General features: G+C 37.4%; 1 protein-coding gene across 4 annotated transcripts in view; it reads right to left on the bottom strand.

Annotated features, from left to right (window-relative positions):
• Nucleotides 1-3,060: 3,060 nt before the first annotated feature.
• The window catches only part of TTK (TTK protein kinase), a 32,179-nt gene continuing 19,011 nt past the window's right edge, over nucleotides 3,061-16,228 (bottom strand). For all 4 annotated transcript variants that reach the window (XM_017742906.1, XM_008640211.2, XM_017742907.1 and 1 more), the window contains 12 exons: nucleotides 15,196-15,377; nucleotides 14,947-15,083; nucleotides 13,399-13,525; nucleotides 12,244-12,336; nucleotides 10,407-10,564; nucleotides 10,169-10,320; nucleotides 8,238-8,362; nucleotides 7,840-7,920; nucleotides 5,643-5,819; nucleotides 5,219-5,309; nucleotides 4,887-4,984; nucleotides 3,061-3,770 (listed from right to left, as the gene is read on the bottom strand). In XM_017742906.1, the coding sequence (XP_017598395.1) occupies nucleotides 3,681-3,770; nucleotides 4,887-4,984; nucleotides 5,219-5,309; nucleotides 5,643-5,819; nucleotides 7,840-7,920; nucleotides 8,238-8,362; nucleotides 10,169-10,320; nucleotides 10,407-10,564; nucleotides 12,244-12,336; nucleotides 13,399-13,525; nucleotides 14,947-15,083; nucleotides 15,196-15,377 (1,511 nt within the window). In that variant the 3' untranslated portion in view covers nucleotides 3,061-3,680. The remainder of the gene's footprint in view (nucleotides 3,771-4,886; nucleotides 4,985-5,218; nucleotides 5,310-5,642; nucleotides 5,820-7,839; nucleotides 7,921-8,237; nucleotides 8,363-10,168; nucleotides 10,321-10,406; nucleotides 10,565-12,243; nucleotides 12,337-13,398; nucleotides 13,526-14,946; nucleotides 15,084-15,195; nucleotides 15,378-16,228) is intronic.

Below are 16,228 nucleotides of genomic sequence, written 5' to 3'. Positions count from 1 at the left end.
AAGATTTATCTCTTAATTACTTTATGTGAAGCAGTAAGCAAACAAGGGCACACTGTACCAGCTCCCTGACAAACTGACAAGCCTTGTGCTCCCAAGCAGGTAGGCAAAGTCAACCAAGTTGGAAGGAGATATATACATCAATCAGGAAGTGAATATTCCCATATTAGCAGTTTATCCTTAGCTGCAACAAGACATGCCTTAGCAGTAAGAGTGTTAAAGAGAGAAATATGATTAAAAGTAGCATTTGTTTTATCATTGCTGCTGAGAACTCTGTTTTGTGTGAGCAGCAAGACAATAAATATAGTGTAGACAACTGGAAAAGAAAAGCAAGTAGTTGCCATAACTGGCAGTTGCAAGGGATTAGCCAGTGATCCTTGCCAAGCAGCTCAGGAACAAGCTACACTTCAGACCTGGGCTAGAACTCAAGTTTTATTCAACTGTTGAACTTTTAATTTGATATTTATCACCACTCCCAGAATTAGTTTAACATGAGACCATTATCAGGTGCTTAAAGAACAGAAACCCACAGGAGTGACCAAAACAGTGAATTTGACAACTTACCTTCAGACTAACTGACACCCTGCTCAGCACTCTCTACTGTTTGGGATTTAAACATTTCCCTCCTGCACAGCTACACGTGTACAGCAGTAGCAGCTTAAGAGTGCCTTCCACAAGACTATATGAGAAAAGAGTTTGACTCCTCCAGCATCACAGTGATGGATCTGTGGATAGATGTTTCTTGTTCCTTGGTCAAGTGTCCTTAGAGCAGTTATATATAAACAGCTTCCTTTTCTTGTACTTGTCAAGGACTCAATTATAGGTGTTGTCACAAAAAGACTCACTACAAGAACAGAGCCTTCAAAACTTAAAACTCTTTAGTGTTTGAGTTCCAGCTAACCATACAGCTGTTCAGGCAGAGTCATAGAATCATGGAATCAAAAAGTGTCCTGAGGTGGAAGGGACCCACAAGGATCATTGAGTCCAACCCCTGGCCCTGCAAAGGACACCCCAAAAGTCACACTACATGCCACAGAATGTTGTCCAAACACTTCTTAAACCAGGCTTGGGGCTGTGACCACTTCCCTGGGGAGCCTGTTCCAGTGCCCAGCCAGCCTCTGGGTGAAGAGCCTTTTCCTGATAACCAACTTAAACCTCCCTGACACAGCTTCAGTCCATTCCCTCAGCTCCCATCACCAGAGAGGAGAGATCAGTGCCTGCCCATCTGCTTCCCCTCATGAGGGAGCTGGAGACTGAGTCATACTATACCCATTCATAAATGGAAAGTGAAGTCACCCTTCTGCAGTTAGGTTTCTTTTATAGCGTCAGCTGCTCAGCAGAGCTTTTGGACCAAAAGTAAGTTCCCAAACCCATTTTTCCATCAAGAATTACAACAGAACTTACTTAAGAGTTCTCATTTACCTTTGTACACTTCATATAGTGGTGGTATCTCACTATTAGCTGATACAGTATTATACTGTACATGTATCCAGTAACAACTTATACAGAGACATAAGCTGCTTTACCAGCCATCTTCTCTCCCCATTATACACAAAGTCTTGAAATGCAGCCTTGAGGGTGACAGTAATGCAGGATGGACATTTTGTAACCTTGAGAAAGCTTCTGGCAGTTACCTGTTACCCAATATTTAAAATTGCTATTTTCTGTCCTTTAAAGCTGTTCACACACAGCGATTCTGTAATTCACTTACACTTTTAAGACTCCAGCAGAACCTGAGAAGATAGAAAGCTGTCTGTAAGGCAAAAAAAAAAAACTGGAATAGATTGAAGACTGGTAAGTGGCAGCTGCCAAGGTAGACAGACATCCTGCAGCATGTTAGTGAGGTGGGGAAGGAGTATAAATCAACTGCCCATCTGCAGTGGAACAAAGTTATTTAAAAGGGATGACTGATAACAACCCACTGCCTCTCATGAGCCCCAAGGCTCTTCCATAAGCTCCCCTCTCATGCCACATACTTCCTGTGAGTTCTTCAGCAGTCATGGCATAAGAGAAAGGTTTGATAAACCATACACTACAAAAGAAAAATAGCTGTAGCTATTGTAGCATTGCTGTGCACTAATGTAGCACTGCTTCTCAATATTCAACACAAACTAGAGAAGCAAAACAGCCAAAGTTAACAATTATAACATTAGAATAATTACAAAGATTTTTTTTTTCAAGATCTGTAACGTAGACACGTACTTGGGAAACTTTTCAAAGACATTTCTGCAGAGTAAAGATTTTCTTCACAGGCTGTTCTCTGAAGAGGCTGATACTTCTTTCCCCCTGCTCTCCAGAGAAAGCCAAAGTGTTCCAGTTCCCATACAATAAGCAGTCTCTCATACTGTTTAGAATATGAAATGTCCAGAACAATAAAATTTCTTCATTGGCTTCAACTTTGAAAGTTTTAACACCTATATAACGAACTATAAACAAAAGGCGGAGTACAATTAGCATATGTACTTCTTATGTCTGAAATACCACTGAACTTGTGCAGCAGCAGCACTAAGTCTTAAAAGAAAAAATTAGCAAGAACAAGACCATTATGGGGAACAACCCTTTTTCACTAGAAATATGGGATAACTACTTCCATCCTGACAGATGACTAATTGAGATTCCACACCCTGTTTCATACAATGACAATTAGATCAACACCTTAAGAGCAAACCTGGAGAGATAAACTTACACAGCAGATGTGCTGTTCTTGTGTGTGCTCCAACACTGGAGTGAGCACACATTCTCTGTCCCTGCTTCAGCCCTCCTCTTTATCAGGAATAGTTCCCACTCCTGATCACTCTCCCTGTGTAATGTGGAGAATCACTGCTAATTCAAAACAAGGGAGGGCAGGTGTGAACATACACTTGCACCAGGAATGTAATTCAGTTAAAACTCGACCAATCCAGTAACAACCATGTAAAATCCACTTCTCTTACATTCAGTACATTTTATAGAATGCTTAGTATTAATGCTTTTAAAAATAAATACTAGTAATTTATTACCATCATGAATCTTGAAGGATTTTCTACTATTTAGAAATTTGAACAGCAGACTACACTTATAATAGCATTTTTAATACAAGAGCCATTTATTCATGTAAGTTCATAACAGTACTGATGATTCCATCATAACACTTAACCACAGGAACAGCTCAAAAACTGGGTGACATTTACATGCATCTGCCAATATTGTAACTGGTGGCTTATACTGTGTTCATTTCCTTGGTTATGGTCAAAACTGGACAAGAGGTATTTGTTGCAAAAGACAGAACAGCATAACACTCTGTTCATGCCTTAGGAGATGTTTTAAAAGATATTTCGTGTTTTTCTTGTACATCAATTGGCATTTTTTGGGAACTTTTTTATATTAGCTTCAGGGGGACAAGAGAACTAAAAGACTCTCATACAAGTTTTTGTACTCCAGACACTGTAGTGCTTTGTAAGTAACACAGATCAAAATCACCAAGTAGCCATTGTCATTGCTCGACCCAAGCAGCATGCAAGGAGTGAAAGCCCACGGTGAGAAGCATTCAGTTAAATTCTTTTTAATGACTGGAAAGCATTATCAGAAGAACCCAAAGAACATAACAAAATGCAAACTATTTGCTGAGTGTCCTTTTAAAAGCTAGCAGCACAAAATACTTTTTGAACAGACCAGACATTTGTTGCCTCCTGAGCAGTAGTACATCATTTTGTTGTCCATGTTTTTTGACTCCCAGGTTTTGCAAATGCTGATACATCAAGAGTTTTACCACTGTTGCACTGTTCATATAAAGTCTGAAAGTTAACAAACACACAGGGCATTCAGGTGAACACAGTTGTATTGCACATGGATTCAAACTATATAACAAACATCACCACTTGAAATAAATCGTCACATACTGAAATATTCCATACCAAAATTCCTTTCTCAAATCAAAAAATAAAACCACACTTAAGACAGCTTAGTTGTACCAGCTGCAATGCAATGCAGTGCCTTAAAGAATACACATGCTGACTTCGCAGTGTGGGCAAAGTTACAGAGCTTCACAAGTCAGTAGAGAACAAACGAGTTGCAGAGATCTAAAATCAAGTTTATTGTCTCCAATATGGAAACACCAGCCTGGAAGAAGGGAGTTATTTGTGTACTTGGGGCATGCAAGCTTTACATGAGATACTCAAATGCCCACAAACAGCCACATTGCCATATTGTTAAAAGGATAACTATTTAGAAGGATAATTACATTGTTAAAAGGATAACTACTCATATTTAAAACAGATCAAGTACAACTAGCAGTGTAAGCATAAATTCCTTTATATTTAATACACACTGAATTTGCTTTCCTCACCATGAAAGCAGCTCTGCATTCTCAACATCTTATGTATACTTTACCACTATCACTTCTTCTGAGACACAGGTAGGAAGAACAGAGTTGAAGGTTTATCAAGCTTCTCTTTCAGGCAATAAACAGAGGCTGCAATACTTTAACACACAGGAACTAATTTACACGTAGCACTGCATTAACAGTTCAGCAACTTCCAGGAAAGCAGGAACAGTTGCAGTCCAAAAGTGGGCACACTTAACAGATCAATTGAGATAATTTCTTCGTAGTGAGGGTTCTTAAATTAGAAGACCCTCAGCTTAGGGGCAGCTTAAAAGCAAAGCAGATGTACTGAGAGGTGGAAAGGAAAGAAACAGCTAAAAGTAAAGATTGCTGGCATCATTTTCAATCCTTCCAATTAAGAAGAATGTAGAGATTCTGCATACTTGCAAGTAAAAGCAGTAAGATGCACAATGTTTTTCCAGCTATAGCTAAAGACTTCATATATGTATTGTTTCAGCTTTCACTACCAAACATTCTAACCTTTGCATGAGCAAGTACTACTGCACAAAACAGAAAAGAATTTACTTACCCTCGCAGCTCTAGAAATAGAATTGGGAGAATTCAAGCCAACAAGCTGGCCAAGGATACGTTTCATTTCCTCTGCTGTTCCTTTTGCATTTGGGACACCTGTAGTTAATTTATGGTTATGCTGAAACTGTATACATTATCAGTGTGAAAACTGCCAATACAGTTTGTAAGAAGTTTAAGAATTAAAATATTGAAGTCTTTTCTGAAGCAGATGTAGGCACCAAACAAAATTGAGTCATGCCAACAAGCTCATAGTACACCTAACAGTAAAGCATTTTTTAAAGCAGAGTTACAAATACTATTTAATAAAAATGTATTTTAAAATAAATGTACCTGTTTGACAATGACTTTGAATTTGAACATAGGGATGTACCAGCAACTCCGAAACAGAAATTCTTTCCTTAGGATTTCTTATTAAACAGCGCTGCAAATGAAAAAACAAAAACGCTTTGCCTATAAATTACAAATCATCCTAGGAATTAACAGTATTTACTTCGGATGTTCAACCAAGGGAGTTAAGTCAAACTGCTTTCAATAATTACTTAGTCGGTATCAAGCTAAAAAGAGACTTCAATATGGAAACTACATGAAGTAGCTCTAGCTTCATTCTTCTTTTGGAATAAGGCCTGTTACTACAAGTAGCAGCAAGCATTTTTTTGTGGAAAAAGTCTCTCAAGCACAACTCTTTCAGTTTTAGAAAATATGCTTTAAATAAAGAAATTCCCATTATTTAATTCAAAATTTAAGGGACAGTTACCTTCAGCACATCGTGAAGATCCTTCTCAGCAATATCTGGGAACCCTATTTCATAACTTGGATCAACAATAGCATGCATTTTATTGATGTGACTTGTTATATGCTGAAATGGAGTCCTTCCATATGTCATACAGTACAAAATGCATCCTAGTGACCATACATCGCTTTTGGGACTTATCTAATATTAAAAAAAAAAAATTGAATATTACTTAAGAAACTGTCCCTTCAATCAATTTATCATGTAATTGTACAGTTTTTGTTGTATAAGAGATCTTTATTACACAAAATCACTAAGGCAGCATGCCATTATCTACTAAGACAGTGATGTGGCTTCCTTCACTGATATTCCGTAAGAAAACAATTCTTATTAACTATTTTTGAAAATGAACTTACTTGAAGAACTAACCCAAAAGTAAAGTTAGTCCTTAACAAGTCAAACTGCAGGATTCTAATTTCAGATTTAAAAATAAATACAAGTAAAAGCATATTAAATTAATTAAATCCAGGAAACAGTGAGAGATCACAGCTATGTCTCCAAAGTGGAAAGCCACAATTCAATTCCCCATGGTTTATAGAATTCAGATCCGTATTTCAACCACAACACCTAGGCTGTTACTTGCAGGGTGTCTTTGCGCTTCCCCTGTGGAAGCTGAAGCACTTTAAGAGAAGCACATATGAAAACTCTAGCGTGGGGTGATTTCAGAGGTGCACAGCATGGAGGGCCCATAAGATGCTCAAAAGGCTTTTGTAACATGAGTCAGCAGTACAGCCTCTGATATGCAAAAGGCTCATGTATTGCACTGTACTCTATACTGTTGGGGGAGAGGATGGAAGTGGAGAAAGATGCAGTGAATCTGACTCCCAGCACAGTAGTAAGATTTTTGCTTAGATGAGCTGAGCTCCAGAACAAATCTGCACTTTGCATGCAAAGAAAAGGTAAAAAATTATCATCCTTAAAAAAGAAATCCACTTAGAAAATATTTTATTTTCTATTTAGAAAGAAAACATTGTATATCATTACATAATGCTTCAATTCAACTGTTAAAAACTAAATCTTCATGTATGTGCAAGTACCTATTTTAAATACTTTCACTATATTATGTACACCTTAATTGAAGGTGTACATAATTTAGTGATGTACAGTACACACTGTACTGCCAGTGTGAAAATGCTTTCCTTCAGTACTTTTCTCATCATTCATGTTCCATTGCCCTGTTGATGTTATAAAAATTTCTACAATACACAATACTCTGTGGCATACAAAAATTAATAGGATACACTGAACTTGTACTTGTGGCCCTAAAATACTAGACTTCATTTTATCATCTTTTGAAAGACCTTATTAGGTATTACTCAGTACTTGTAAAACCTGCCTCTCACTTAAAGAGCTCAAAAATATGACAATGACACAATATCATCATAACTTGTTTAGGCAAACATCCTAACAATGGCCTGTATCAGAAAGCAAATTTTATTGCTTTTAGAAAAAAATTCAAAGCCATGGTTATTTATGCAGAATGCTAAAATGCAGCAGTACAGCAGCAAGCAGTGCTGTAAGAGCTTCACCAGTTTTTGGCAGAACAAAGCTAAAACAAAACAGCATAAAGCAGGAAACCAAGAAGTAACAGAGGAATGATTCTCTCACCTGACTCCATCGAAGATCCTCCCAGAAATACACCCTGAAAACTCTAGCCTGGGATGATTTCAGAGGTGCACAGCATGGAGGTAAGATGCTCAAAAGGCTTTTGTAACATGAGTCAGCAGTACAGCCTCTGATATGCAAAAGGCTCATGTATTGCACTGTACTCTATACTGTTCAATGCTATTCACACTGATAACATAGTGAACTCTTGTATTTCTCCATAAAAATTGATTTTAAAATATTTGTGGTTATTATTAGTTTAGATATTTTCACTGTATTTTTAGCTCCTCCAATGCCCAAGCCTGTGCATCTGTTTTACTTTCAATTTTACTCAGTAATTGAGCACTTACGTTTTTCTAAACAGCATCTGCCAAATGCTTTTAGGTAGTTAGGGAGATTAGGCTTAACCTTCCACTCTGCACACCACCATCATGGCACAAGAAGTTCTTATGTTCAAGTTTCAGTGGAAGATTTAGAAAAAAAACCAAATCTGAAGATACATGAATTACACTTCCTTCTTAACATGAAGGAAATAGGAGGAAACAGATCATACTACCTTAGAACGAGGCTTGCCATTTTCTCCATAGGAAGACCTATCTTCTATTGCTTCAGGTGGCATATAATTCATTGTGCCGGCCTAGCCATAAAAATGTAAAAACATTCTTTTAAGTAAAGCATGCATTAAATTTAATTCACTTAATAAAAACTTAGATTTCTGTCCCAAAACACTGGAAAACATCTTGAAAGTTTGTTTGTATTAAGGCTGAAGGCCATTATTATTCTGTTCATTAAAATCATGTAAAAATCAATAGACATGAATATTCATATACACATACAAAACCCTTCAGCATAGAATTCCAGTATTAATTGAGGTTATTACAATAATCAAAATTATCAGCAGATACTATGGCACTTCACAGAAAAATGGACACGAATTTTCCAGAAGTATTTCACCTGAGAATCTTTAATGATACTTGTCACATCTGGCTGCATTTGGTTTGCAATGCCAAAGTCAATTAGTTTTAACATTCCATCAACTATCAGAAAGTTTGCTGGTTTCAGATCACTGTGAATAATGCCTGTAAAAAAGAGTTTAAAGTAAATCCAAATTACTACCATAAAGTTTAGCATTACTCAATTCCCATAACCCTTGCACAGAGAGAAGGTGCAGACTGGCTTTACCTGAATCTCTGCATATTTCATAAAAGTGCTTCCATTTCTTTCTAAACAGTTAACACTTGCATGAGTTTACAGTTAGAATTACTACTTATTCAAATCTGCAGGTACTCCAGAACAGCTCCAAGCAATTTGAGTTGCACAGCTTGTCTCAGTTTGAGACAGACCCTCCAGCTCTGTGTGCACACAGCCACACTGAACTGCTGCTCTGGAGCAATTCAGTGGCCTGTCCATGCCTGTAGCTCTCTTCAATTAGCTAAGCAGGTATTTAAAATAAAAGAATTCTATTGCTTAGTGTGATCAAAGGTACCATTTACTGACAAGTATACACAACTGACTTCTCACAAACTCTACCTGGACAATTTAATATGAATTTTGGTTATTATCTACGCAACCAATCCATCTTGATATTTTACAAAAATCAGTGTCCTCTTTCAAAATATCACAGGTGTGTATGTACCCTGAATTTCAGAAGGTTTTGCTGTTTGCTGTATTATTGAATACACTAGTTCTGAAAATAGGTGATGCTTTCTACTATATGTACTAGTCTTCATTATTATATAGGAAAACATCCAAGTCTGCCCTCCCCTTTGTGCTATACAGACAAACTGAATACACATGCATACACTTTAATGACATAGATGAAGATGGGAGGAAGGCCTGAAGAACTCTAAGAAAAAGCTGAAACACTGTCAAAGTAAAGATGACAGAGCTGTCATTAATGTCAAAGCTATTTTTGGAGAGAATGAGAGGCTAAAATTTGAGTCTAATAGAGAACAAGTGGAATTGGGAATATACAACAGCCTAAACCAGAAAAAATTTCTGGCTGTTGTAAGAAAACAGCATTACATACATAAATAGTGATATTTGTAGATCCCTCTTGAGCTATCTAAGTCTACACCTCTGCATCAAGATTTACCTTGGTTTTTTGTTTCACTGTTTTTTTAAAAAATACAGTAAACACCCATCTTTGAAGACCACTAAGATTACACCAACACTAAAAACAGTATCACCTCATGTCTTGGGGTGACTTCATGATGTGTTTCCCCTATCTCTGCTATATGCCCAGAAATTAATTTTTTGCCTTTTCTGTGCCTTTAAACTGAGCCTGAGAGGGGAGAGGGAAAAAAAAAAAAAAACAGCAAAACTTTCAAAGCAGTTTACAGTTTGTTTTCAAGGACACAGATACACAGACTCCTCTGTGTTCTGCTTTCTGCAGTAGAGAACAGAGGAAGCACACTGCTTGCTTTCCAGCCAGCTTTCGGCTTTTTTTCTCCGGAGACAGATGGAGAGCTTTTTTTCTGGGACTTCGATTTTTTCCCTCCTTCTTTTCCTGGAACATTTCAACATCAGAACACATTGGGAGAGTCTTCCACCGAGGCCCCGGAGGTGGGCCCACCACGACCCAGCTCCAAGGAGGGGGAGAGAGAGATCTACAGAAAGACACTAAAATTTTCCCAGGTCTCTCTCAGCAGAGCAAGGGGTTTTATTTAGCATCGTTGTCCTTTTCTTCCTGTGTGTTTGTTAAATAAATAGTTTTTATTTCTTTCCTTTGACGAAAATTTATTTTTTCCTGAACCTGGTGGGGGAGGGGTGGTTGTGGCCTGCCTTCTCTCAGAGGATATATTTCTGAATTTGTCCAAAATTAAAACAGATCCATATTATCTGCCATATACCCTATACAAATACTTATAATTATTTAAGAATACCATATTCATGGATCGTGTGAACAGCTTCCAGCATATTTTTCCAATAGCTCTTTCGTTCCAATGGATCCATCTTTTTTTTCTTCTTAAGCCAGCTATTGAGATCAATATTTCCACACTCCATTACCATGTAGATATGTTGATCAGTGATTTCACTAAAAATAAATATATGTATATTAAAAGTGAAGGAAATGTCTTTTTATAGAGAAATACTGGTTAAATAAAATTAGTATTTACTCACTAGCCATAAAGGCGGATGATCTTATCACTATGTTGCTGCAGTTTACTCAGATGAGCAATTTCATTCTTATAGCTCTGAACAGTCTGTTGATCAGCTTCCTCTAGATTCACATATTTGACAGCATACAGCTGCTTCTTGTCATTCAGTACTTGAAACACCTGCAAAACAGTATCAGTTAATAACTTCACTCATCCCTAGCTCTGACTTACTATGGTCCTTCATCTCAACTCAGCCAGAATATTAAAAAAGTCTACCTTTTCAAAAGGAAGAAACAATTCAAGCAAAGTCAGCATGAAGAAAAACAAAAATCAAGAAGGAAGACACCAGTTACAACAGAATCAACCCTTATCAGAAGCTATCTTGGTGCCACATTGTATTTCACTAGGTGTAGTACATCATGAGTCTGGAGTGCCCCTAAGATAAAGATTACAAAATAACACTCCCAGAGACACAGGTTTGATCTGCCCTCACACATTATGTCAAACCAAAATTTGGAGGCTAGATCACATGGCATATGAGAAGAGGTTAAGAGCACAAAGTCCATTCAGTCTTAAAATGAGAGGGCTGCAGGAAATCCTATTGCTGTCTTCACCTATTTAAAGGGAAGGTATGACAGACTCCGCTTGAATCAAAGTATGAGATGTAACAGACATAGCTAACAACAAGGAAAATTACAATTGGATATTTTCCGTGTTGTCACATAGTCCAACAGGAAAACCACTTGTCCAGATAGGCTATGAAATCTCCATCCTTGACAATACTCAAACACAAACCCATCAATAACAGACTATTTTGGCCTTGTTTTAAGCTGACTGTGAGAAAGTGACACACAGAGGTCCCTGCCATCCCACCTCATTCTACAACTGTATACTGGCAACACAGGGAGCTCTTCTTTCTGGAGGTCCCTGCTGACTGGCAGGTGGCTAATGTTATTCCAATTGACAGGAAGGGTTGGAGGGAAGACCCAGGAAACTACAAACCTGTTATCCTAACCTCAGTTGCTGGAAAAATTACAGAGAATATCCTACTGGGTACTACTGAAATGCAATGATTAGGCACAGATTCACAATGGGAAAGACCTCTTTAAGTAGTTAAATTAGCTGTCCTAAGAACACATCCTCCTAGAAGCTATGCTAAGACACATGGAGAACAGGCAGGTGATTTGAGAGCCAGCACTGCTTCACCAAGTGCAAGTCTGTCTGACCATCCCAGTGGCCTTCTGTGTTGGAGGGACTACATCAGTGGAAGAGATACAGATGTCATCTATCAGGACTTCTGTAAGGCCTTTAACATAATCCCCCACAACATCCAGCCAAACTGCTTATGCTGTCAAGAAAATACGGAACTATAACAAAACCAAGAGATTGCAAAATTGTTTCCCAACTTCCCATGACCCCAAATTTCCATACAAAAACCAGCTCACTCAGCCCTTCAAACATAGCTACAACTCTGCTTCTCACACAAGTTACAGAAGTCTTAAGAGATGGTCTGTCTCCTTCACGAACTCTCAACCAACTTTACAAGTCACCCATTTCCCAACAATGTAAATCACACTGCTCTAAACGACAGCCTCTCACATTAGCATGTACACAAGGCAATGCATCTCTCACAACAGAAGAGCTGATTCTATCAGGAATTTTAATGCTTACTCTACCATAGAAATTATCTTCAAGAGCAAAAGGTCTAAGCATAGCACTAAACCAGTTCTAGATTCCCTGGGTCAAACATTGTGAACATGCTAACACTAGGCACTCATTAGATGATTTCAACATGTATTTACATAGAACTACTACTGTGTAAATTAGTGACTGCCTAAAAGGATAAAGGAGCACCTTACCTTACTCGAGCCTCCACTACCTATTTGCTTTAATACTGTATAAACTCTGCCATTGATGGCAAGGCATTCATGTGAAGGTATAGAAGCTGGAACCTGTGTACACACAGAAAAGGTTAAGAAATAAATATTGGTATGTGCAACAGAACTTAAGAGAGCTCTACTTCTTGTAGAGTTAAAATGCTTTAAGTTGCCTTGCTCTTTCTGAAGACAATAAAAGTTGTTTACAAACAGTAAAGAAACTTCAAATGAAAGCTAGATCCCCAGACACTGATCACCATTTGGTATGTAACATCATGGAACTCTTGTAAAAGGTGCCAATGCTCTTCATACCGGAAATCAACAGAAGGGTGTTCTTTAACAAGGCTCCCCAGATCATTTGGGACACCTCCCTCTTTTTAGTCAGAAACTGTATTATCTAACAGACTTTCAGTCCCAGCATGCAACTTAAGAGCTGTAATGAAGTCACCTACCATTTTATTTGAAGCTAATTACTAGCTAGAAGACTTCAGTACTGCGAAGTTAAAACTGACTGCATTGCCCTTGTCTGCTAGACCAAGCCATAGAAAGGCCTCAAATTTGATTTATTAATTCTTATCCTCTGGTAGGAAGCTTAAACCTATCCCTCAGTTTTATGTACAGTTGGGAAGGTTCCTACCTGAATGTGCAACACATCTAAGATAACATTTTTACATGATGTCAGGCCACAACAAATGTATCAAAATTTGTGAAATCTAACAAAAATGGAGTAGAAATGCAATCTTTTACCTCCCTCAAACTCATGGTTTTCAACACACACTGCTTCTCTTTATTGGTAATGCACTATAGAGTGGGTAGTACCACTGTAAAAGCACTGCAGAACAAAAACAGACTCTAGTTCTTTCCTCTGTCATTAAGTAGGATCTGAAAAGGCTTAGGTTGCAGACAAAGGCTCCAGCACTTTGACAAAACTGAACTGATTTTTCAACACCTGAGTAATTTAATCTAAATTCAGACATACACATGAAGAAAGTTATTTTGGGAATAATAGACTACTTTCCATTACTGATCCAGGAATATGAACAGTAACTTCAGATTAGAAAAGTATATACACACATTTATTTTACCTAAAGTAGTTCCCAGTGAACATATGTACTGAAAAAACGACAAAATTGTTACCTGCAAGCCAATTTGATTTTGAAATGGAGTTGCTGGAGTATGTGGTAAATAATATGGGAACTGGCTGTAGGGAGTAGAAATTTGACATCCTGGTAGAAGCTTGTCCTTTACAACTGGTGTGTTGAAACTAACAAAAATATGAACAATATTTGCATTAGTTGTATGTTTTTAAGATTACTTTAACAACAAAGTTGAAATCTTCAATATTTCTTGAAAGCTAGCCTCCACTTCATTCAATAATTAGCATTATAAAGACCCCAACTTCTTGATTTAGAAGTCCTTTTAGAAATACACTGAAACTACAACATACTTAGAAAATACTTTTTAAAACACTAACTCCCTATCTTCAGACACTACCTGGCACTTCCCAGCAATTGGAAAGTGAAAGAACTATAAAGCTAGAAGAGCTGACTACAAGAGTTTGAGACAGTTACTTTTCCCCAGCTTATTTATTCAAAAACTTCTTAGATTACCTATTTTTTCAAGTAAGCATACTGAGACAGACAACTTCAAAAACCCTCACTATTGCCATTAAGAGTTTTGGCTATACTGTGTATGAGCGGAAAGATCATGGATTTAAGAAAACTGAAGTTTGCAAAAAATCAAATTTTTTTTTATTTGTTCTGTTGAGGTGTCTACCATCTATTTAGCTATATTGCTGAAGATACTTTATTTTTTCCCACTGTTTACAGAAACTAATGCCAAGATCAGAACTGGAAAAGAATGTATACACCTAGGATTTATTTGGTAGAGTAAAATCACAGAAGTTAAAAAAAAATAAAGGACAAAACCAGTCAAAAGCATGGTTCCCACAGAATACAGAAGCACTCAGCAATTCTGCATATTTACCATGTACATACAAACTAAGTAATGAGAATTTAATCAAGGACTATTATCAAATTCCTTCATCAATTGATGTTCAAAAAATTCATTCCCTATATATATTCTGAATTCTACAGCTAAAGAGACATAGGTCCTACCTATGGAACAGTGCTTACTCAGCATACAACCTTGACCTATATGATTCATCCTAGAGACTTATGAAAACAATAAATAATCACACAATTAGAAAGATTTGCCAACACAGGCATAGGGGTTTATGCCTAATTTAAGGTCACATGGAAAAACAAATGCTATCATTTCCTAACTTAAGTGCTTAATTCTGCAAGCCTCTGGATTTCTTGAAGTACTTTTAAAAGTACTTTACCTCAGACACTTGCATCATAGGAACTAAGCTGATACACAGTTATTGATCTAAAAAGCCTGTCAGTCACAAAAAAGAGTTATCTAAAAGAAAATGTCATGTAGCAGGGATCAGCAAAAAAGGTAAATGCTGTACTAAGGACTTATTTATTTGATAGTAAACATTCAAATGCTGAAAAGTTGACAGAAAAGGCAAAGGTCCCTAAATGCAATCTGAATCTCAAAGTCAGGCACTTTACAGAAGCACTTGGAATGTTTCCTATCTGAACAGAAAAATGTAAGAAACCCTGTAAAAATCTGCTTAAGTCTTTCCAGAGATCAACTACCATCTTATAGTAGGCTTACCAGGCCATATAATCATTAGATGTGGTGCTTGGTGTTCCATAAACATGTGATGGGTCACTTTTCTTAGCAACAGCATCTGGTGGCGATAATTGCCTTGAAACAGGATGACCAGACTGTTCAAGGTTCATTTGTTTTCCCTACAAAGGGTAAGGCAAGATATTCTATCACACAAGTAAGAGCACAAATATTTTCTTCAACATGAGAAGGCTGCTGCTAGCACACATGCAGTACATGTTCGTGTTACTTTACCTCTCCATAGCAGCTTTTCTGTGACACTTCTTGAGTTGGCCATTTTTTTCTGGCACTAACACAGTTTAGTTTAATCTGCTCCAACTGCTTTCTATAGCTTTCACCAAAACTAGATTGTTGCTGTTGACTTTCCAGACTCCTGGGCTCTGGCATCTTCAGCTCCTGATGCTGAACTTTATTTTCTGGGGAAAAAAAAAAAAAAACCAAACAAAAAAACCCAAAACCACAGATTAGTAAAAGGATACAATATTCAATACTTGAAAAGTTTCTAGAATAATTTTACCTCATTTTCTACATCAGACTAAACAAACAGTTGATTTATTGGAATTAGGCCTTAAAAGACATTAATGTAATCTTCAGGCTCCATATTCAATTCAGTGTAGTAACATAGCAACTTTCTTCAAAATCTTAAGATATGACTGTAACAATAACAGAGATGCAACTGTTTCCTTCATCAACACAGAATAAGAGTATGTTTATAAATTATACTACAACATCTTGGGATGTTGAGCAGGTTTATAAAGCATTGAAGATAAGCTTATTACAAGACTCCAAACTAAAAATCTGTTGTCTGTGACAATAGGCAACCTATAACCCAGCGTAATGACTGAAACCAGAGGCCTAAAGGGACTTGGCACTCTGTCCCCTGGTTACTTTTGCACAGGTAGTACAAGAGTGAACTGGTGGGATGTGGCAGTGCAGGCTGCAAAAAGCACAGCTTAAGAGTGTTCCTTCACATGCTTGAAGTTCTCCTTTAAAATTACTAGAAAGCAGCATCCCATGCTGAGCAGCTTAATGCAATTCAGCTGCTGAAGGATTGAACTATGTCAACCAGCATCTCACCTAAAAACTGGAATGCAGCATGAACAGGGAAAGTATGACCTGAAACCCAAACTGTCCCCAATGCAAGTCAGTGGGAAAGGTTTCACTGAGGGGCTAAGGGGACACTGAAGTCAAAAAATCACCATTTTTCAACTGAAATGTTTTCTTTCCTATAATACATATGTACCTATATAATCTTAAATTCAACTCT

This window comes from Corvus brachyrhynchos, unplaced genomic scaffold (genome assembly GCF_000691975.1).
Source record: "Corvus brachyrhynchos isolate BGI_N302 unplaced genomic scaffold, ASM69197v1 scaffold87, whole genome shotgun sequence".
NCBI classification, from domain to species: domain Eukaryota; kingdom Metazoa; phylum Chordata; class Aves; order Passeriformes; family Corvidae; genus Corvus; species Corvus brachyrhynchos.
The sequence above is the reverse complement of the archived record's forward strand: the minus strand, read 5'-3'. Positions and strand labels throughout refer to the sequence as shown.